At 63.5% G+C, this 21216-nt stretch overlaps 1 protein-coding gene across 2 annotated transcripts; it reads left to right on the forward strand.

Annotated features, from left to right (window-relative positions):
* The first annotated feature begins 68 nt into the window (after positions 1 to 68).
* On the forward strand, positions 69 to 20641 carry TRAF7 (TNF receptor associated factor 7). Of its 2 annotated transcripts, XR_009211757.1 has the most exons (22): positions 69 to 224; positions 7961 to 8079; positions 9055 to 9112; positions 11269 to 11360; positions 13835 to 13951; positions 14486 to 14578; positions 14795 to 14828; positions 15412 to 15595; positions 15686 to 15820; positions 16391 to 16608; positions 16690 to 16763; positions 16996 to 17044; positions 17128 to 17255; positions 17459 to 17541; positions 18319 to 18358; positions 18516 to 18632; positions 18717 to 18839; positions 19051 to 19170; positions 19266 to 19397; positions 19482 to 19601; positions 19774 to 20001; positions 20086 to 20641. XR_009211757.1 is itself a non-coding variant. In XM_032145067.2 (21 exons), the coding sequence occupies exons 2-21, from the start codon at positions 7999 to 8001 to the stop codon at positions 19786 to 19788; spliced, it is 2013 nt and encodes a 670-aa protein (XP_032000958.1). In that variant the 5' UTR covers positions 69 to 224; positions 7961 to 7998; the 3' UTR covers positions 19789 to 20641. The 2 variants fall into 2 exon arrangements, 1 of the variants encoding a protein (XP_032000958.1); XM_032145067.2 differs by having other exon boundaries at positions 19774 to 20641.
* Positions 20642 to 21216: the final 575 nt, after the last annotated feature.

Below are 21216 nucleotides of genomic sequence, written 5' to 3' on the forward strand. Positions count from 1 at the left end.
GCCAATCCCGCCCCGCGACGACGAGGCCGCCGGAAGTCGTAGTTTCGGAAATGCCGCGCGTGAGGCAGCCGCCCGGGCCCCGAGAGGCGGGGAACTACACGTCCCGGCGGGCGCAGCGGCCTAGCGCTTCCGGCTCGCGCGTCTAGTCCCTTTCCCGGCCGGCGGCCGAGGGGGCATCATGAAGAGGTCTGGCGGCGCTGCCGCTCCCGGGCGGCCGCGGGCGGGTGAGTGTCCCCGCGGCGCGCCCGGCCCGGGGCTCGCGCCTCGGGACCGCGCGGTGGGGCGGGATCGGGCGCGTCGCGATCGAGGCGAGGCGAGGCGAGGGGTCGGGCCGGGGCGGAGGGGGCGGGGCTGAGACGGTCGGGGTCGGGGTCCGCGGGGCTGAGACGGTCGGGGTCGGGGTCCGCGTCGCTGTCCGTCCGCCTGTCAGTAGTGCGTCCCTCGCTCCGTCGTGTTCTCGCGCGTTCTTTACTCATTCCTTCTTCCTGCATTCCCCGAGACTCCCGGGTGCCAGGCACTGTTCTGGGCGCCGGGAGACTGCGGAGAACACGGTCCCAGTTCTCCTGTGCTCGGCATCTGCTGCAGGGTTCCCCAACTTCCGCACCATCGACCACGCGGCCCGGGTCGCTCTTTGCTGCGAGGGGCTCCCCTGTACATTGTAGGATGTGGAGCAGCCTGCCTGGCTCCTGGCCGCTAGATACCAGTAAACACCACCCCTTCCTCAATTGCGATAACAAATGTCTCCATGCATTGGCAAATATCTCCTGCGGAACTACCCCCCCATCCCCGATCTAGACAGACAGGGTGGTGGGATTGACAATAGATAGTTAAAATCGGGGAGCGGCGGTATGTGCTGTGAAAGAAAGAAAGAGGGTGCTGAAAAAGTGAGTACTGCCGGGGGTAGGGGCGGCGCTACCGTTAGCCAAAGGCCTGATGGAGAAGCAGCCAGTCCCAGGACATGCAGGAGGAGCATTCCAAGCAGAGGGAGCCAGATGTACATAGGCCTGGGGTGAGAAGGGGCCTGACGCACCCCAGCAAGCACTGGCAAGTGGAGAGGTGAAGTTGATGAGGCCGGGCCAGGTTCACAGGCTGCATGGCGGGGGTGGGGCGGGGGTTATTGTGTTGGCAAATGACTTGGGGTTGAGGAAGCGCTGGAGAGGCGGTCCGATCTAGGTCCAGTAAAGAGCTTTCTAACGGTGTGTGGACCACAGACTTTGGAGTTCACTGGGGAAGCAGGAGAGAGGGAGGCTAGGCCATCGTCTCCTAGTCCCTACTGGGGTCCTGCTGTTAAGATATGGTTGTCTTGAGCCAGGCCAGAGTGGTCAGCTGGGGTTGAGTCTGGAGTCCAGGGGCAGGGGCCTGCCAGAGCCCACCCTGCTCTTGGGGGTGAGGGGCTGCTCGCTTGCTCAGGAATTTCATGCCGCCCAGCCTGTCTGCCCACCTTTCTCACTACTCCTCAGACCCCTTCCTGGGCACACACAGGCCCCCTAGCCCTCGCCAAGTGAGGAGCCTCCCTCTTCCTCATTCCTTCTCTTTGGGCCTCTCCCTTCCTAGACCCCTTCCTTGTGCCTCTCTGTTGTGAATATCCTGACTTCACTGTTCTGGGCATTCATAGTTCTCTGTGGAAGCCTTGGGCCCCATGTCCTGAGGGGTAGCAGTGGTATGGGCAGCCTGGCCAAAGGAGGGGAGGGGCTGGGAGTCGGCTCCCCAACCTGACGCCCCAACCTGAGGGTCTCTGGTGAAGTGACTTCCACCGTGGTCCACTGGGGCCGAGTGTCACAATATTTCTGGAAGTGAATGGAAAAGTTCAGGGTCTTTGGCACCCACTGAAAAGTGCCTTTGGCAGACTGGCGATTGGTGGGGCTCCTGCCCCTCTGTCTGCCTGTGTCCCCCACCAGGCTTCTAGCTCCTCGCGGGTCAGATTCGTGTTCAGCCATCACATGTCCCCACCCTCCTGCATGGGGCCTGGCGCCCCGTGGTTAGTGTGACTCTCGGCCAGCTGGTCGGACAACGAATTAGCAGTTTGGGGAAAGGAGGAAGATGCAGTTGAAGAGCCTCCTGGCCAGGAGGCATGGGCAGCCTGGCTCTGGGATGCAGCCGCTCCCCAGCTTGGCACGGGACTGGCTCAGGTGCTGCCGGGGCTCCTGGATGTGTGGCAGCCGTGGACGAAGCAGAAGGAATGGGACTCTGGTCACCGCGGCACAGCCTGCTGGCTGTGTCCCTGGGCCGGCCTCTCAGCCTCCATAGTCCACTCAGCAGAGGAGCTGCTGTCTCGGGTGCCTTCACTCTTGACGGGTACATCTTCTCTCCGCTCCTTCCAGACAAGGGTCTGGCTCTTCCGCTTTTCAGGAAGCCCAAGGCCGGGAGGGCAGGTACACAGCTGTGAAGTGGCAGAAGTGGAATTTGAACCCAGCTCTGTCTGAGCCCAGTGCCCGTGGCCTTGACCACGGTGTCACAGCATCTCCTGGATGGACACCCTGCGGGGTCAGGGAGGGCATGTGGGGAGGGCCGAGAGCTGTTGGCTGCGTCTCGGTCTGGCCTTCTCGGTGGGTGGGCACCGAGGACTTCACCAGGCCCTATGCATGGCTCATGCGGGAGGAACCTGTGGAGAGGGACCCACCAACCCCTTAGTCTTTGACAGATCCCCTCCTGTCCCCAGCCTTGCTCCCTGGAGGAGGAGGGTGCAGCCAGGTGGGGCAGGTGAAAGGGGAAACTGGGCACTGGAGGCTGGGGCTGGTCACGTGTAGACCCAGACACCCTCACCCAGCTGGAGGAGGCTGGCTGCCTGGAAACTCGGGGTGGAGGTGACCCAACCCCCGAAGCACCCAGGTAGGAAGTGGGGGGCAGCGACGCAGAGGGCCACTACTGAGGGCCGTGGGACGGTGGGGGAAAGGAGGTGGCAGTGCGGTGGCATGCTGGCATGAGGGCGCTGGGTGACTGAGTGGGTCGGTGGTCTCTGCCCTCACATTCCTGTTGCCTCTTCGGGCCCAGATATGGCCAGTGTTTGTGTCAGCTCCCTGCTGCTGCAGGGCAGAAGGAAGGAGGGAGCTCGGGAGACGGAGCCACACAGGAAGCAAATGAGAACACAGCGTGGGACTGGGAAGCATGGGCTCGCGGGGGCGGACACTGCCACCCTTGGCTCGTGGGCAAAGCTCACGACCTGTTTCTGAGAGTCTGAGGCCCACTTGACTTGGGTGAGAGCCGGGAATGCACTCCCCAGCCCAGGGCTGTGAAGCTGGGGTCTCTTCCTGTGCCCCAGGATACCCTCCCCACTCTGGATCCCAGCAGCCTCATCTTCCAGGAAGCCCTCTGGACTTCCCCTCGACTGGGCCAGGTCCCACACAATAGACAGACATGAGATACGGGGTTAAAAAGGACTGAGAGATGTTGCCAGCCCCCAAGGGGTCGGGGGGCAGCAAAAGGCATCCTTACTGTGAAGTTGGGGTAAAGCCTTGGCCAAGCTGGGGGGACCCCCTCCCTGGAGCAGAGGGCGCTATGGACACTGGAGAGGCTTGGCCAGGTCAAGACTGGCCTGGAGGCTGAGTGGATGCAGTAGGAGCAGAGCTAGGGGAGGAGTTCAGAGGCCTCTGCAGAGCTGGGGCTGTGGGTGTTGGGGGCAGGGACAGGCAAGGGGGAAGGGGGGCCAAGCCGGCCTCAGACCAGGGCCTGCTGGGGTTCTGAGGGGATCCTGAGGACCAAGGCAGACAGACGCCAGGGACACCCCAGGAGCCTTCGACGTCACACCCTGCCTATTTGGGATGGAAAAAACGTTCTAAGGGACGTCAGGGAACAGCGGCGGAAGTGCGTGTGGCTTTGCTATGGCAACCAAGCCTGTTTCTGTAGAAATTTAGCAGCCTGGGCTTGGGCCAGGGGGCTGAGGCAGGGGCTGGGCTGGGACGGGCAGTCTGTGGGTGCCCTGGGCAGGCTCTATGATGCCAGGGGCCATGCTCAGAGCTCTGGCCGCAGTCCAGCCAGCCGGCCACACACAGCCCTGTGGCAGGCGGGGCGGAGGCTTCTGGAGCCGTCCCAGGCTCCTCTCAGGGCAGTTGCAGCCCTCACAGGCACACCCACCCAGGGCTCGCGCCCCACACATGTTCAGGGGACCCACATGCCCCCAGGGCGATGCCCCAGCAGAGCCCTCTAAGCCCAGCTTGTGGGAGCTAGGGAGGGGCTCCTGAGAGATTTGCCGAAGAGGGGCTGGGGTGGAGGCAGAGAGGAGCTGAGGAAGACTTGCGCTTCCTTATTGCGCAGTGGGTGCCCCCAGGGCCCCGGCATCCCTCCTATGTGAATGTGGGGTGGACAAAGACCCTGGGCCTGAATCCCAGATTCAGGTGAGGTCAGGGAGGGGCAGCGCTGCGTTGGCCCCGGGTGGAGGGGACGGTGGGGGCCAATCCTGCCCTTCCCCTCTGCACAGCGCTGACCCATGCACCTCGTCCCTGAAGGTCAGCACTGGCCTTCCCCAGGGTGGATGCTGCGCTTCCTCAAGCACTTTTCTCTTTCAAAGATCCAGTCCCCCTGGAGCATCCAGCATGGGCAATGTGGACGGGCAGGCGGTGCTCGGGCAGGCGGTGTGGACGGGCAGGAGGTGTGGACAGGTGGACGGGCGGGCGGTGTGGACGGGCGGGTGTGGTGGGGACATGGAAGGGAGGGGCAGGGGGGCTGATGGGGAAAGCCCTTTCTCAGCCCGTAGCTGCCCCCATGGCTTTTCCCAGTTTGGAAAGAGTCTCTGATTCTATGGAACACACCCCCACTTCCCCAGCACTGGGAACTGGAGGGCAGAGAGGCCAGAGAATTGGAGGGGAATTCTCACTCTGGTTGACAACTTCCTGCCTGGCTGCCCCCCAGCCTCGATGACTGTGGGGTGGGGAAAGAGGCACTCTCCCTCTAGGGGACCAGGGCACACCCCCAGGACAGCCTCTCAGCCATGGGGGATGCCGAGCTATTGTGCTTCCCAGTTGTGGCCCAAGGGGTCCTCTCCCTACTGGGGAAACTGTTACTGCAAAACCCAGCCCCTGGGGACTGGGCTGAGGGGCGGCCTTGGGCATCTTGCTCAATTCCGAGGTGCGGGGGATGGATCCTGCCTCAGGGCGGGACACAAACGTTCCCTGGCCTCCAGCCCCGGGGTCCCGCCCACCTCCCTGTCCCTGGCTGGGGCTTAACACTGCACCTCCCTGTCCCTGGCTGGGGCTTAACACTGAACCCGAGTGAACTGGGAAGCAGCCTCCTGTGCAGAGTATCCGCATCCCTCTGCCCCTCCCTCCACCCTCCTCCCTCTGCCCCCTTCTTCCCTCCCCCCCCTCCCTCCCTCTGCCCCTTCCCTCCCTCCGCCCCGCTCAGCTGGCGCTCAGTGGGGTCTTGTGCACACCCCACAGATCCTGTGGTGGTGTCCCCGTGGCCTGGCTGCTGTCAGCCAGCTGAGACTTTCTGGCTGATTTGCACGTTGCCCTGTGTGCCTTTCTCTTCACCTCACTTCAGAGTGAGGGGGAAGCCAGACACTTGCTCTCCCAGACTGTGAGCAACAGGCACTGAGGCCAGCCCGACCCATCCTGGGGGAGTGTCTGCTGGGGTCCCGGCCACCGGGCCCCTGGGCAGGCATCACTGGCAGGGCTCGCAGCTGGCCCTGAGGCCCCGGAAGCTTGCAGTGCAGGGAGCTGCTGGGTTTGTAAAATGCAGGTCAGTGTCTCCCACCGGCTGCCCGGTGATCCCCTCCCTGCTCCCATAGGGCAGGAGCCAACCTGGGGCTCCCAAAAGGGCTGAACCTCCCGTGCCGAGTCGTGGAGCCCTGAGGTTCAGGCTATCGGGGCCTTACCCCAGCCTTACCTCACCCCAAGCACGATGGCAAAACGCAAGCCCTGGCCAGCTCTCCCCGACCTTCCTGCCGGGAGCTGCTAGAGACGGGATAGGCGTGTGCCAGGGCAGAGCAGCCTTCTAGACACACCACGACCACACCTCTGTCCCAGGGCTGACTCCTCTGAGCCTGGCTGCAGGTGTGTGGCACTGCCTACACTCAGGAGCCCCTGCCTCTTCCACAAGAGAAGTCCCCCGAGAGCCTAGTGTAGGTCACACAGGGCCAAGCCCCTCAAGTCGCAGTGGGGCCTGGGAGAGGCCGAGGGAGGCTTTGGCCAGGCCCCATCTCCCGAGACCATGGGACACACAGATCAGGTGGGGCCAGGTAGCTCGTGGCACTGCCAACTGCAGGGGCTGAGATGTTGGGTTGAGCCCGAGTCCTGAAGGCTGAGTGGCTCCAGGGTGGGTGGCCTTCCAGGTGGCATTGGAAGGGACAGGTGGGCCTGGGCAGCCTAGACAAGGGGAGTGGAGACAGCAGGAGTGGTAGACAGCCCAGGAGCTCAGGTGCAGGGAACCAAGGGCTTGAGAGCCAGCCCCTCCCTGCAAGGGCTTGAGAGCCAGCCCCTCCCCGCATACCTGTAGGCCGGGCTCGGCGACCCCAGGCCAGACTGTGGCCACGGTGGTGGCGTCTTGAAGGCGCATGCAGGGCGGGCATTGCCAGAGGGGCCCAGTCAGGAGGGACTGATGGAGGAGGTACTGGAGCCAGCTGGGCTCAGTGATTCCCCCTGAGCTGTGCTCCCACTGGTTGGGGGCAGAGACCAGCTCCGCCACTTTGGCCTGGGACTGGGACTGTCCTGCTCCTCTCAGGCCCCTGGGGCCTTGGTCTGCAGCCCGGCTTCCCCAGGGCGAGAGCAGGGCCGCAGGAGTGGGCTCTCTGCTGCTGCACTGCCCCCAGAGCAAAGCTTGTTCTGAAGGCTCCTGCCTTGGGAGCTGAGCCCGTGGTGTGTCCTCATGGGGTGCTGCGCATGGGCCTTGAGGTGGACAGTGCCGGTGGGCCCGGGGCGGGAGTCCTCGGCGTGTGGCCTTCTTCCCCACAGGGAGCTCAGCTTCAAGCCGGGGCTCGGCAGCTCTATCCACAGCCAGCAGGAGACAGGGCTGTCCCAGCTGCACTTTGCCAGGCTCCTGGCTTCCGGGCTGCCCAGGTCCTGAAAGTGGGACCTGCTCGGGAGGAGGGGCGCCTGCTGACAGAGCCTGGTGCCTCACGGGGGGAGAGTGGGCGTCATCCGGCACGGACAGACCTTTCCCCGAGCTCTGTCCTGGGTGTGACCTGTTGGCTGGGTCTCTTTTTCCCTCTAATGTCTACCTTCCCCTGCAGGTGTCCCTGGGCCTGGCCAGCACTCCCAGCACCCACAGAGGGGCCACGTCTCCCCCAGGCCCACCAGCCCCTCTCTTCTGGGGAGGGTGATTCCCGAATGCCTTCTCCCTGCCCCCACCCACCAGCCCCTGAGCCCCTGTGGCGTGGCTGGGAGTGTGGGTGACCTGCGCGGCTTCCAGGGGCGGGCTCGTCTCTCTCCTGCGCTTTTTTCCATGCAGTGCGGTTTGTGCGGAGTTGGGCTCCGGTGACTCACCCCGCATGTTCTTTCTCTGGGGTGTGGCTGGTGTCTTCCCCTCTGCTGCCTGGTGCTGGCTGGGTCCTGACCGCACCTGCTGTGGCAGGAAACACATTCACCTTGCCTTGGCTGGTCCCTGTGTGACTGGGTCCCGCCACGTGGGCCACACCCTGGGCCTACCCACCAAGGCCCAGCCTTGGCCCCAGGGACATTCAGCCTGGAGGTGACGGGCTGTGACTCAGGACCCAGGGGAGTAGAGCGAGCCAGGCAGGGGTCCCTCCACCTTGGGGAAGAGCTGGATGGGCTCTTCAGGAGCTCAGAAGGGCTAAGCCTTGAGGGACGGTGACGCAGAGCCGCCTGTCTGCCCGGGCCTCTGCATGCCTGGGATCGGGGTGCAGGACCTTTTCCTCCTAGAGGCCTACCTGAACCGGCACTGGTGGTGGAAGGTGGCTGCGGTGGCCCCACGGTGGCCCAGAGCAGGTCTGCACACTTGCAGCAGCCCGTCTGGCTCACAGGGGCCTGGGCTCCATCTCTCAAGCCCCTCATTTGTGCTCCACCCACAGGAGATGCTGCCCAAGGACCCTAGATGCCTCTCTAGAGCATGAACTCAGGCAAGAGTGCCCGCTACAACCGCTTCTCCGGGGGGCCCAGCAATCTTCCCACCCCAGACGTCACCACAGGGGTAAGGGTGTGCCCCAAGGGTAAGGGTCTGCTCCTCTGCAAGCCCAACATCCCCAGGACCCCCGGCATGCCCCAGGGATCTGGTGCTGCCTGCAGAGCTCCCAATGCAGTCCCGTCCCGCGCTTGGGTCTCGGGGGAGCTGGTGTGTGTGTGTGTGTGTGTGTGTGTGTGTGTGTGTGTGTCTGTGTGGTTGGGGTGTGTGAGTGCTGCATGGCACGGCCTGGTCACGTGTTAGGCATGTGAGTGCTGCGTGGCATGGCCTGGTTGCATGGTTAAGCATGTGAGTGCTGCGTGGCGTGGCCTGGTTGCGTGTTAGGCCTGTAAGTGCTGTGTGGCGTGGCCTGGTTGCCTGTTAAGTGTGTGAGTGCTTCGTGGCATGGCCTGGTTGCGTGTTAGGCATGTGAGTGCTGTGTGCCGTGGCCTGGTTGCGTGTTAAGTGTGTGAGTGCTGCGTGGCATGGCCTGGTGCTGCGTGGCATGGCCTGGTTGCGTGTTAAGCGGGTGAGTGCTGCGTGGCCTGGCCTGGTTAAGCGCGTGGGTGCTGCTTGGCGTGGCCTGGTTGCGTGGTTAAGCGTGTGAGTGCTGCGTGGCGTGGCCTGGTTGCGTGGTTAAGCGTGTGAGTGCTGCGTGGCGTGGCGTGGCCTGGTTGCGTGTTAGGCGTGTGAGTGCTGCGTGGCATGGCCTGATTGCGTATTAAGCGTGTGGGTGCTGCGTGGCGTGACCTGGTTGCGTGGTTAAGTGTGTGAGTGCTGTGTGGCGTGGCCTGGTTGCGTGGTTAAGCGTGAGTGCTGCATGGCGTGGCCTGGTTGCGTGGTTAAGCGTGTGGGTGCTGCGTGGCATGGCTTGGTTGCGTGTTAGGCGTGTGAGTGCTGTGTGGCGTGGCCTGGTTGCATGGTTAAGCGTGTGAGTGGGCTCCACATGTGCATGTCCTCCTTCTGTCCGGGAATGAGGCCAGGTCTCCTCCATCCTCCCTCTAGACCAGAATGGAAACGACCTTCGGACCCGCCTTTTCGGCCGTCACCACCATCACAAAAGGTGAGCCCTTAAGCCAAAGCCAGCCCAGGCTGGGAATATCTGGGGCACCCCCACGCCCACCCTGCTAAGGATTGAAGGGCGCTTCCCAGTGAGCTGGTGTTGGGTGCCAGTGCTGGGCACAGGCAGCCTCACACCCCAGCCTGTGTCCTCACAGCCTCTCAGCCCTGGGCCTCCCCACTGGACAGGAGTCGGGTGTCCTGCTCCTTGCACCTCGGTGACTGTGCTGTGCCCTCTCTCCCTGCCCTCTTCATCCCCTCTAGGGAGGCTGCCCTGACATCTCCAGCACCGCCACATAGCCCTGTCCCTTGTCACAGTGACCCCCAGCTTGTCCCCAGTCTCAGGCTCCTGGCCAGCCTCTGAAAGGTCCTGTGTGCCTGGAGGCCTTCTCTTGAGTTTGGCCCTAGGGCTTCAGTAACAGTGCTGCAGTTGTAAAATATTAATAGGAAAATAGAGAGACAGTGGAAGAGATCCATAAGTCTGGTTTGTTTTTCTGAGATGAGTGTCACTCTGTCACCCAGGTTGCAGTGCAGTGGCGCGATCTTGGCTCACTGCAACCTGTGCCTCCTGGGATCAATCCTGCCACCTCAGCCTCCCAGGCAGCTGGGACCACAGGCACCACCACACCTGGCTAATTTTTTTATGTTTGGTAGAGATGAGGTCTCACCATGTTGCCCAGGATGGTCTCAAATTCCTGGGCTCAAGTGATCCTCCTGCCTCGGCCTCCCACAGTGCTGGAATTATAGGCACGAGCCAGCAAGCCAAGCCCAATAAATCTTCACCTGCACATGACCACTGAGCGGGATACACGACGGAAACCTGAAGCTTCCCTGCTGCTTCTCAGTCCTATCCCCTAAGAACCAGAGTGCTGCGCTTTGAACGCAAGCACCGTGCTCAGGGAGACCATGTGGAAGTCGCAGTGCCTTCTTCCCGAGGTGCAGGGCCTGGGACCCTCGTTCCGGGCGGGGGTCTCTGGGGCAACTTTGTTCTCTCTCCTTTCTGGCACTCTGCCCTTTGTAGAAGCACACTGGCTGTTAATTAGCTTTTTAATTGCTCTGATAAACCTGGCCTTGGGTGTCACAGGGCCGCCAAGGACACCTGCTCACAGTAGCGCCTCTTTGCTGCTGGTGATCCCCTCAGGGGCTCTCCAGGGGCCCTCTTTTTTTTTTTTTCTAATCCTACCCCCCCAAAAGTGGTGCCTTTTCATCTACCCTTAGAAGCCCCATGGCCCATGTCACACGGCGGAAGGTGCCCAGGATGGGGCAGGGCACGGCTGCTGTGCCTGGCCCCTCGGCGGCAGGGATGGGCAGAGCCAGGCAGCAGGGTGGCCACAGGTGCCTCACCCGGCCCCTCACGACAGATGGGGAAACCGAGGCCCAGTCACACGGCAGCCTCTCGAGGCCTCGATCTCGAGCCCAGGACTTGTTGTGACATCCGAGCCTGGCTGGTCCTGAGTCCAAGAGGTGTCTCTCTCTGGCTCCCACGTGGACTGACCGGCCCCTCCCAGGGTAGCCCTGCCCTCTGGCCCTGGCCAAGCTGGGGTGACGTATGGGCAGGAGGAGGGAGGGCACTTCAGCTCCTGCGCCAGAGGAGGCCACCAAGGCTGGGGCCACTTCCTGGTCCTGGCTGTGCCAGGGACACCAGGATGCGGTCCTGGCCCTTCTGCATCCCAGCCCCACACCTCGACCTCAGCTTCCCCCTCTGTGAGTGGAGGCTGTCGGGGAACTCACCTGGCCGAGGCGCCTCAAGAGGCAAATAAAATGGCACCCCCAGCTGCTGCCAGGCGGCCTTCAGAGTGATGGCTCCGTGTTGGCCATGGGCCTCAGCTGGCTCAAGCTGGGGTGCTGGGGAGCTTGCAGAGGCCCTGAAAGAAAACCCTGCCTCGGGTAGGCAGGGCTGGGGCAGGGGCTGCCAGGCTCAGCACTGGGACTGTCCAGACGTAGACCGAGCCCAGCGTCCACACTCCTGGCACTGGTTTGACCTTGAGAGGGAACCCAAGCTTCCCCTGTGCCATCCCTGCATGCTTTCCTGCCTACCTGGCCCTGGGGAGGGCTGTGAGCTACAGGGGACCCACAGGGCCAGGTGTCCAGCACAGGCCCCACCTCCCCCACATCTGCTGAGGGAGCCCCCACTCAGACACCAGCCCTCTTGCTTTGCAGCTGACGGGACCAGCACCTACAAGCAGCACTGCAGGACACCCTCCTCCTCCAGCACCCTTGCCTACTCCCCGCGGGACGAGGAGGACAGCATGGTAGGTCCCTACCCCCAGAAGCCCGTGTGAGCCTCAGCCTCCCCCCACCCTCCCTCCTCGGGGACCAGGTCCCAAGAGTCGCTGACAGTGAGCTGGTGAGGCACAGGAGAGGAACAGCACCTGTGGATACCCTGAGGCCTCGGCAGACATGGCAAGTCTGTGAGAAAGGAAGCTCCTGTGGCTGGACTGTGGGTGGCAGGGGGCAGCCAGTGAGGGCAGCTGGGTCAGAGGGTCTGGCACCTGCAGGCCAGGATGAGGCATATTTGGCTCCATCTTAAGGGAGGTGGAAGCCACAGAAAGTTCAGTCAGGAGGATAACACAATAAAATACATGCTTTGAAAGCTTGCTTTGCTGCTGGTTAGGAAATGAGCGGGGTTGCTGGGTCCAGGCAGGGTTTGAGGAGGGGTCCTGATGAGAGGAGGGAGGGGAAAGGTGTGTGGACCTAAGCTGTGGGGACACCAGAGGCAATGGGGTGGGGGCTGCGGAACCTGCGCCAAGTGCTGGGGGAGCCAGAGAATTCCCTGTTGCTGGCTGTGTGAGGTGCAGAAAGGTTCAGGGCAGTCGGCTGCTGGTACCTGAGCTCTGTGGCCAGGGTCTCAGTGGCCATTCCCTGCCATCCTGGTCAATGGTGCTCATTGCTGGGCTCTGGGCCTACCCAGGGGACAGAGGCCAACTCTGCCCTGGGCATGAAGGACTGGCCCAGTGGGGGGTGCGGGCGTGTGGGGCCTCCCTGACAGCTGCCTCTCTCCAGTGCTTGGACACCAGGTGTGGCGGCCCTGCTGGCCCTCTTGGGACCGAGGCCTTTTCTTTTTTCCTTTTTCTTTTTTTTGAGACGGACTTTTGCTCTTGCTGCCCAGGCTGGAGTGCAATGGCATGATCTCGGCTCACCACAACCTCCGCCTCCCGGGTTTAAGTGACTGTCCTGCCTCAGCCTCCCGAGTAGCTGGGATTACAGGCCTGCACCACCACTCCCGGCTAATTTTGAATTAGTAGAAACAGGGTTTCTCCATGTTGGTCAGGCTGGTCTCGAACTCCCGACCTCAGGTGATCCGCCCCCAACTCGGCCTCCCAAAGTGCTGGGATTACAAGTGTGAGCCACCTTGCTCGGCCAGAAAAGAAGTTTTTAATTAATTGAACAAACACACCTGTGTGCCGGGCGCTGTGCTAGGCCGAGGGCGAGTTGGGTATGTCTGGGCCGCGTCCCCTGGGCCTCTGCCTGCCTCAGTCTCCACAACCCGAAGGCCACAAGTCCGCCATGCCTGTGGTTCCCATAATCCCCTGCTATCCCCATGGGTCACGGTGGCTTTCAAGAGAGGCGGGTACCTTCTCTGTTTGCTGATAGGCCCACACAGGGAGTCCCCCTCCTGCCCTCCCCCCGTCCCCCAGGCCTGCCTGCTGTCAGCCCCCACACCCAAGAGGGTAGGAGACTCTGGGGTAGCAGTGGGCAGGCCGGGGAGCGTGGTTCCCGTGCCAGCTCCTGCTCTGCTCCCGCCCCTGGGGCTCCCCCTGCTGCCGTGGGGCCTTGTGACTCACCTTCTGTGACTCCCTTCTGCTCCCCATGTGCTGTTTCCATGCAGACAGGCCCTTGGGACCTGAAGGGAGGTGGGCACATGGCACACAATGCCCCCCGCCGGCCTTGGGACTGGTTCGCCTCTGCGCTCTGTGGGTTTCATACCCAGGCTGCCGGGAAGGGAAGGGGGCCAGAGGCTCGGCAGAGCAGCAGCAGGGCCCCAGGTGGCCATGTGCTGAGGCTGGGCCCCTCTGCAGTCAGAGCGCCGGGAGAGAAGCCTTGGGCAGTGTGGCTCTTGGAAACTTCTGGAGGTTTCCAGGCCAGAGGGGAGGAAGGGACAGTGTCTGCCCCTCCCCCAGGCTCCCTTGTCGGTGGCTCAGCCAGAGGCAGGCACCTGTGGCCCTCACTCCTGCCCTCGGGAAGCTCAGCCGAGGTTCTCTGGGGGCCTGGCCCTGCCTTCCCTCTGAGCCTCCCAGCTGGGCCTGGTGTCCCCCACCAGCAAGGCCAAACAAGCAGCCGGGCCCAGGGGGCACCTGGAGCCCAGCCGTCGCTCCCTGCCAGCATTCCTGGCCCTTCCATCCTGCGGTCACGGCCTCGGCTGCCCAGGATTGGCTGGTGGAGGTGCCCCCTCACGGCCCACATTCCCTCACGGGAAGCAGGAAGCAGCCCGGGTATGTGGAATTGAATAGCAGGAAGTCTCTCCATTTACACAAAGAGAGGTGGCAGGCGTGAGCGGGCAGCCCAGCACCCCAGCCCAGGCCGCCCAGGCGGGCAGGCAGGGACCTGGGTTGCATCAGCTCCCCACACCCACCCACAGCCCCTGTAGACGAGGAGAGCACCCGCGGGGACCGGGGTGGCCCCAGGGGTGCTGCTGCCCTCCCGCTTCCGCCGGGCTGGGTTCCGTCCTCCCCGAGGCTCTGACCCCGTGCGGAGCCCCCTGACAGGCGACTCTCCCTCCACGTAGCCCCCCATCAGCACTCCCCGCCGCTCCGACTCCGCCATCTCCGTCCGCTCCCTGCACTCAGAGTCCAGCATGTCTCTGCGCTCCACATTCTCACTGCCCGAGGAGGAGGAGGAGCCGGTAGGTGTGGGGGACTCGGCGCAGAGCGGCTTCCAGGGCTGTCACCGCAGCAGTGGCACGGAGGCACCTTCCCCCTCCTCCATGCCAGCCCAGCTCACAAGGAGAGGGCGGCTGGGGCCTGACAGGAACTGCAGGGCTTGCTGGTCCGTGGTGGGGACTCGAGGGACCAGGCCGGGTCCCCTGGGCATGTTCCTCCACTCCGCCTTCTCAGGGCTGCCTGGGAACTGGCAGCGGGAAGCACGGGGCTCCAGCGGGGCCCTTTCTAGTCTCACCCCAGGAAGGAGGTGGGCGAGGGCAGCCAAGACTGGGCAGCTGGACTCATCTTCTGGGGTTGGGCCCTGCCTCTGGGGCCACAGACCTCGCTCTCCCTCCTGGGCCCCGATCAAGCCCCCCAGCTCTAAGCAGGCCTTTCTCAGGACATGACCCCGTCCTCAGAGGACAGCCAAGCCTGGAGCGACAGCACCTGGGTGCCTGGGTGGTGGCGGAGCTGAGGGTGGCCTCCCGCCATCGCCTGCCTTTCCCGCTGGGTTCCAGGAGCCACTGGTGTTTGCGGAGCAGCCCTCGGTGAAGCTGTGCTGTCAGCTCTGCTGCAGTGTCTTCAAAGACCCCGTGATCACCACGTGTGGGGTGAGCCCGCCGCCCTTCCCAGTCCCTCTGCTGCCGGAGGCCCCCACAGGACCCCAGGGCTCTCGGGGGCCAGGGCTGTGGCGCCCTGGCCTTGGTCAAGGCCTGTTCTGGCTGCACTGGGCCTGGGGTACAGTGAGGCCTGTGGCTGCCATGGCCATGGACTTGGGAAAAAAAGGACCCTGCGGCTACCGTCAAGTCCACCTTTTGCCTCCACAGCACACGTTCTGTAGAAGATGTGCCTTGAAATCAGGTAGGCTCGTGCCCCGGCCCAGACCTGGCACTGACGGTGCCCCTGGCTGCCGAGCAGAGGCGGGCGGCTTCTCCCTTGTCCCCTGCACGGCATCCGGGCCTGTTTGGCCTCTGCTGGGGTTGGGATGGGGCTGCAGCAGACCTGGGGATGCTCAGGCTGAGGCTCAGGACCTCCATGAGCAGAGTGGGGACACCCCAAATTCCAGTGTGTCCAGACTCAGAGACCCCCACAGTGGGTGTGGGCCAAGGCTCCCCAGGCCAGGGCTGGCACCCTCTCGGGAGGCCTTTCTCACTGGTGAGGCTGTTGTCCTCCCGCGTGGCGCCCGCTCCTGCCTGCCTCTCCACACTCTGCCCTCTGCTCTCTTGGCCCCACCCCACACTTTTCCGGGCACAGCTGAGTGTCACAGGTGACACTCCCTCAGCACCTGCTGCTCCTTGGTGGCCCACCTGTGCCCCCGTTCCCACGTTGTGCACCTCAGAGGGGCATATGGACAGATCTGGCCCCCGTTAGAGGCTCATGCCCACCCGGGTGAGGGAGCGTGTGCCAGGCAGGCCGTGAGGGTCAGCACGCCCTCCTCTCCCAGAGAAGTGTCCTGTGGACAACGTCAAACTGACCGTGGTGGTGAACAACATCGCGGTGGCCGAGCAGATCGGGGAGCTCTTCATCCACTGCCGGCACGGCTGCCGGGTAGCGGGCGGCGGGAAGCCCCCCATCTTTGAGGTGGACCCCCGAGGGTGCCCCTTCACCATCAAGCTCAGCGCCCGGAAGTAAGTGCCCCTCCCTGGGCACCTCTGCCTCCCTGGGGGCTGCCTCTCAGGGCTCTGGCTGAGGCCTCCCCGCATCCCGCCCTGGCACAGGGACCATGAGGGCAGCTGTGACTACAGGCCTGTGCGGTGTCCCAACAACCCCAGCTGCCCCCCGCTGCTCAGGATGAACCTGGAGGCCCACCTCAAGGAGTGTGAGCACATCAAATGCCCCCACTCCAAGTACGGGTGAGTGGGGGGCGGGCGGGGGCGGGCGGGGGTGGGCGCAGGCCCTCCACAGGCTCTGCTGAGAGCTGCCCGCTTGCTGGCCCCAGGGAGGTAGGCCGGAGCTGGGGCCACACCGCAGTCTATAATCTTCTCTGAGGCCCAAGGCCCTGGAAACACAGAGGGGGAGCCGAGGGCGTCCAGGAAGGCAGGCATGGACGCTCCCGCAGCCAGCCTGGCATGGGCGGATTTGAGCAAATGCTGGGGTTGAGAGCTTTGGAGAGGGAGGCGGGGGTGGGGGGAGAGGCAGGAGCCCAGTTCTTCAGGGCAGGGAGGCTGCCAAGGAGCGTGGGTTTTATCCTCAGGAAGGGAGGACCCCTTGAAGAGCTCCGCGGGGGTGACGTGATGGGACCTCACTTGTGAAGCAGCCCCCGGGTAGCTGAGTGGGGAGGAGGGGCAGGACGGCAGGTGTGGGTGGGGGCAGCTGGACCTGGGGTGCAGCGGCCACAGGGCTGGAGCATTTGAGGGGGATTCTTGGGGATGGGGAGGCACTGCCAGGGACCCACCAGGCAGGCAGCTGTCCTGTCCCCGCAGGTGCACGTTCATCGGGAACCAGGACACTTACGAGACCCACCTGGAGACTTGCCGCTTCGAGGGCCTGAAGGAGTTTCTGCAGCAGACAGACGACCGCTTCCACGAGATGCACGTGGCGCTGGCCCAGAAGGACCAGGAGATCGCCTTCCTGCGCTCCATGCTGGGAAAGCTCTCAGAGAAGATCGACCAGCTAGAGAAGAGCCTGGAGCTCAAGTTTGGTGAGGGTGGGCACCGGGGCAGGCGGGGGCCTGGCCACTGCTCCGGGCACCAGTGACACTCCCTCTCCTCCTGCTACTCAGACGTCCTGGACGAAAACCAGAGCAAGCTCAGCGAGGACCTCATGGAGTTCCGGCGGGACGCATCCATGTTAAACGTGAGTGGGCGGGGCTGCAGGGGCTGGGTTGTGAGACCCGGGGAGGCTGGCGGCCCTGGCAGGGAGGCCTCCCCTGGCCTTGGCCCCACCAGTCAAGATCAGGGGTCTGTGTGTGACAGGGGCTGCTGTCGCCCCTGCCCACCCCTGGCCCAGGGCAGCAGGGGCAGAGAAGCTGCACTGGCCCCACAGCAGCCCTGCCCACCTGCCCTCTGCCCTGCTCTTGGCCCTGCAGGACGAGCTGTCCCATATCAATGCTCGGCTGAACATGGGCATCCTAGGCTGTGAGTATGGACCCGCCGCGGCTCCCACCTGCCCTCCCCCCGGGCCCCTCCTGGGCCTTCACCCACTGCCCCCATCTCTGCAGCCTACGACCCTCAGCAGATCTTCAAGTGCAAAGGGACCTTTGTGGGCCACCAGGGCCCTGTGTGGTGTCTCTGCGTCTACTCCATGGGTGACCTGCTCTTCAGCGGCTCCTCTGACAAGACCATCAAGGTGGGCAGGGTCCTACCTCAGTCTCTGCAGCCTGGCTGGGCTGGGCACTGCTGCATGCCTGGCACTGCCAGCCTGCCTATGGGTGGGACCTTCCGGGTGAGGGCTTTCTCCCATGGGCGGGGCTCCCTTACTCATACCTGTCATGCTGCCCCTTGACACTGGGCTGACCTTGCTGGGACCCACTGTGGCCCTGGTCTCTGCAGGTATGGGACACATGTACCACCTACAAGTGCCAGAAGACACTGGAGGGCCATGATGGCATCGTGCTGGCTCTCTGCATCCAGGGGTGAGTCCAGGCACATGTGTGATCAGTGATTCCCAGGACAGGAGACGTGGCACTGCCACCCCATGGGCCATGGGCCATGAGCTCGAGCCTGTGTAGCTATGTGTGTGCCCCACCTGTAGGGCACCCTCCACCCGGAGCAGCACTGGTTCCCTGGGTAGCAGTGTGTGGGCCCTTGTGTGGCCTGCACCATCTCCAAAGTTGTGTGTTCCCAATACCTGGCACAGCCAGCCTCCCAGCAGAACCTTGTCCTGGCCCCGGTGCACCTTGCCCAACCAGAAGATAGGGGGGACCTCAGGGGGTGAAGGCAGGAGCTCAGCTCTCCCCGGCCTGCAGCCAGAGCCAGGGCATAGAGACTACGGAGCAACTACCTTGGCCACCTTCTTGCCTCCAGGTGGCCTGCCTGCCTCCTGCCTGCTGTCGTGAGGCTTTGTGGGAGTGAGCAAGTAAGCGTGTGCATGAGAGATGCTCGCTTTCGGGAGGCGGCAGCTTGACTGCCAGCAGCTGGCCCTGGGATTGACTCAGGGCTAACGGGTGGGTAATTACCTCCCGGCTCGCTGTCACATGCTTTCCAGGCAGGCATCAGGGGCTGGCCCACCCCTTCCAAGGTTCCCATGTGGAGATTGGAAAATAGGCTGACGCTTAGGGACACAGCAGTGGCCTTGGCCCTGGGCCATGCTGCTGGTTCCTGATGGCTGCCATGGACCTTGGTCCCTGCCAGGGCGGTGTCAGTAGGGACACAGCTTCTCCCACCTTGACACGTTGTCTCTGCTTCCCCAGGTGCAAACTCTACAGCGGCTCTGCAGACTGCACCATCATTGTGAGTTGGGCCTACAGGCGGGTGGGCAGGAGGCGGCCCAGGCCCGCCCCAGTATGTAGGTGCCCCAGGGATGTGTTTCTCCCCGTCTGGGCTCCAGACTCCAGACTCCAGGTGGCAGGGCTTGGTGCCCTGAGGCTTCCGGTCCTTCCCCAATCAGGTGTGGGACATCCAGAACCTGCAAAAGGTGAACACCATCCGGGCCCATGACAACCCGGTGTGCACGCTGGTCTCCTCACACAACATGCTCTTCAGCGGCTCCCTGAAGGCCATCAAGGTACGGGTGGAGGGTGTGCCTGCATGTGTGAGTCACTGAGGCATCCCTTGCCTGCCCAGCCCACAATTGCAGCAATCCCTGCAGGTCTGGGACATCGTGGGCACTGAGCTGAAGTTGAAGAAGGAGCTCACGGGCCTCAACCACTGGGTGCGGGCCCTGGTGGCTGCCCAGAGCTACCTGTACAGCGGCTCCTACCAGACAATCAAGGTGCGCCTGGGCACACCTGGTGGCCACAGGGCCTTGCCCCCTACCAGCACTTCCCAGGCCAGCACCTGGGGCTCCATCTGTCCTGTTCCTAGCTTCGCACATGCCCTGGCTGGGTGGGTGGGCTGCCCAGAGGTGCTGAAGCCCTGGGGATGCAGGGGCCCTGGGCGTGAAGCACCTGGCCTGGGACCAACTGGCCCACGATTACTCATAGATCTGGGACATCCGAAACCTTGAATGCATCCACGTCCTGCAGACGTCTGGTGGCAGCGTCTACTCCATTGCTGTGACAAATCACCACATTGTCTGTGGCACCTATGAGAACCTCATCCACGTAAGGCCTGGGCACCTGGGTGCAGGGCCAGACTGTGGCCCCGTCTCCCCCGCCTTGATCAGTGTCTTTGACCTGCCTGTGCCCACCCCTCCCAGGTGTGGGACATTGAGTCCAAGGAGCAGGTGCGGACCCTCACGGGCCACGTGGGCACCGTGTATGCCCTGGCAGTCATCTCGACGCCAGATCAGACCAAAGTCTTCAGTGCATCCTACGACCGGTCCCTCAGGGTGCGTGCTGGCCTGGCGGTGGCAGGAGGCTCAGAGGGCTGGCAGCTGAGCTCCGGCGGATCCTCACGTCCCATGTGCCCCCAGGTCTGGAGTATGGACAACATGATCTGCACGCAGACCCTGCTGCGTCACCAGGGCAGTGTCACCGCGCTGGCTGTGTCCCGGGGCCGACTCTTCTCAGGGGCTGTGGATAGCACTGTGAAGGTCAGTGCCCGTGGCTCGGGCCATTCAAAGGGGCTGCGCAGGATGGAGCAGGGGTGGGGATGAGCTGGCAGCCCCAGCACAAAGTGGTGGAGGGCAGGTATGTGTGGCAGGTGTGGCTGGGGCAGGGCAGCTGGCCGCAGGACACCCTGGTGAAGCAGCCCTTTCTCTGCAGGTTTGGACTTGCTAACAGGATCCAGGCCAGGCCGTGGTTTCCCGTGAACCAGCCCTGGAGCTTTCTGAGCCAGGCTGGCCACATGGGGTGGTCTCGGGGTTTCTGCCTGCCCCGTGGGCACAGGTAGACAGGCTCTGGCAGCTGGGTAGTGCCCTCCCTGCCCCATGCTCGGTGAGCCTCCCTCTACTTGGCACTGTCCTCGCTGCCCAGCCCATCTCTGGGTGCCAGGTACGACGCTTGCCCCGGCCCACCCTCCATCCCCACCCTAGATGGAGCGAGGGCCTTTTTACTCACCTTTTCTACTGTTTTTAGACTGTACGTAGATTTGGTTACTTCCTGGTTGAAATAAACGCTCCACAGACTGTGGCTGTGAGTGGGGACAGCTCCTCGGGACAAGGGGGCTGTGTGTGGCCTTGAGGTTGGTGTGCACAGGCACTGGCTGCTGTGAGTCGAGGGGCATCGGGCGGTTTCCTCTGGTGGACCCCAGGACTTTGGCCCACTCCAGGGCCTCCCCTCCCTGCTAGGAGGCAACTCGTCACACCCGAGCTGCTGGCCTCTGCAGTCCCATCTCACCCAACACATGTGCCCCCAAAAAGTGAGCCAGGCACCTCTGTTTCCTGCTGTTTATTGACAGCCGACGGCAGCGCCTTGCCCAGACCTCCCCTGCCCGCCTGCTGGAGCCCAGCCTGGGCCGCCCACTGAGGAGAGGCCTGGGGGGACAGCTGGGCACGTCCACTCGCAGGGAAACACGGGGTGAGACAGCAGGAAGGGGCCCTGCACGCCCAGACACCACCTCCGCCAGCCACCTCCACCCGCCCCACACCACAATCGCTGGTTTTCGGCATTTTTTTAAATTTTTTTTTTTTTTTTTAAGAAACGTCAGAGTTGTGCCCAACACTGTGGATCAGCAAACACGATAGAGGAGACCAGTCAGTACTTCTTGGAGGGGGCAGGGGGAGAGAGGAAAAGGGAGGGCGAGAATGACCACACGACACAGCCTTGGACCATGAGCAGAAGCGTCCGTGGGAACTCCATTGGGGTGGACGGGCTGCCTGCGCAGTCCCTGGAGAGGGGGCCAGGCACGCCCTCAGAGAGCTGCAAGCCTGTGGCCTGGCCTGCTACGTGCCCTGCTTCCACCTGGCTGCCACGCTGACACACCCACATTCACCACACCCACCCGCGCCCTGGGACGGAGCCACGCCAGGAGGAGGACACGGCCGCCGAGAGCAAGGCACAACCTCGAGTTCTTGGGGCACAGAGAACTTACGAGAGAAGCGCGGAGGAGCCCCCGGCAGAGCACCCGCCCCCGGGCCCCAGCCTTCCACCTGTGCTAGCGGCCTGGGGCCTCCACTCTGGCCGGAGGGAGGAAGGACCGCAGGCAGACAGCCTGGGCCTCTTAACAGCTTTTGTCCGGAACTAGACTTCGTGTCCTTTCAGTTGGTA

The sequence above is a fragment of the Hylobates moloch genome, unplaced genomic scaffold, assembly GCF_009828535.3.
Source record: "Hylobates moloch isolate HMO894 unplaced genomic scaffold, HMol_V3 SCAFFOLD_23, whole genome shotgun sequence".
Classification (NCBI taxonomy): Eukaryota; Metazoa; Chordata; class Mammalia; order Primates; family Hylobatidae; genus Hylobates; species Hylobates moloch.

Coding starts and splice junctions, on each gene's coding strand:
- TRAF7 (XM_032145067.2), top strand. CDS start 7,999: ATGAACTCAGGCAAGAGTGCCCGCTACAACCGCTTCTCCGGGGGGCCC. Junction 9,113..11,268: donor CGTCACCACCATCACAAAAG/GTGAGCCCTTAA, acceptor CTTGCTTTGCAG/CTGACGGGACCAGCACCTAC. Junction 18,633..18,716: donor GCTCCCTGAAGGCCATCAAG/GTACGGGTGGAG, acceptor CAATCCCTGCAG/GTCTGGGACATCGTGGGCAC.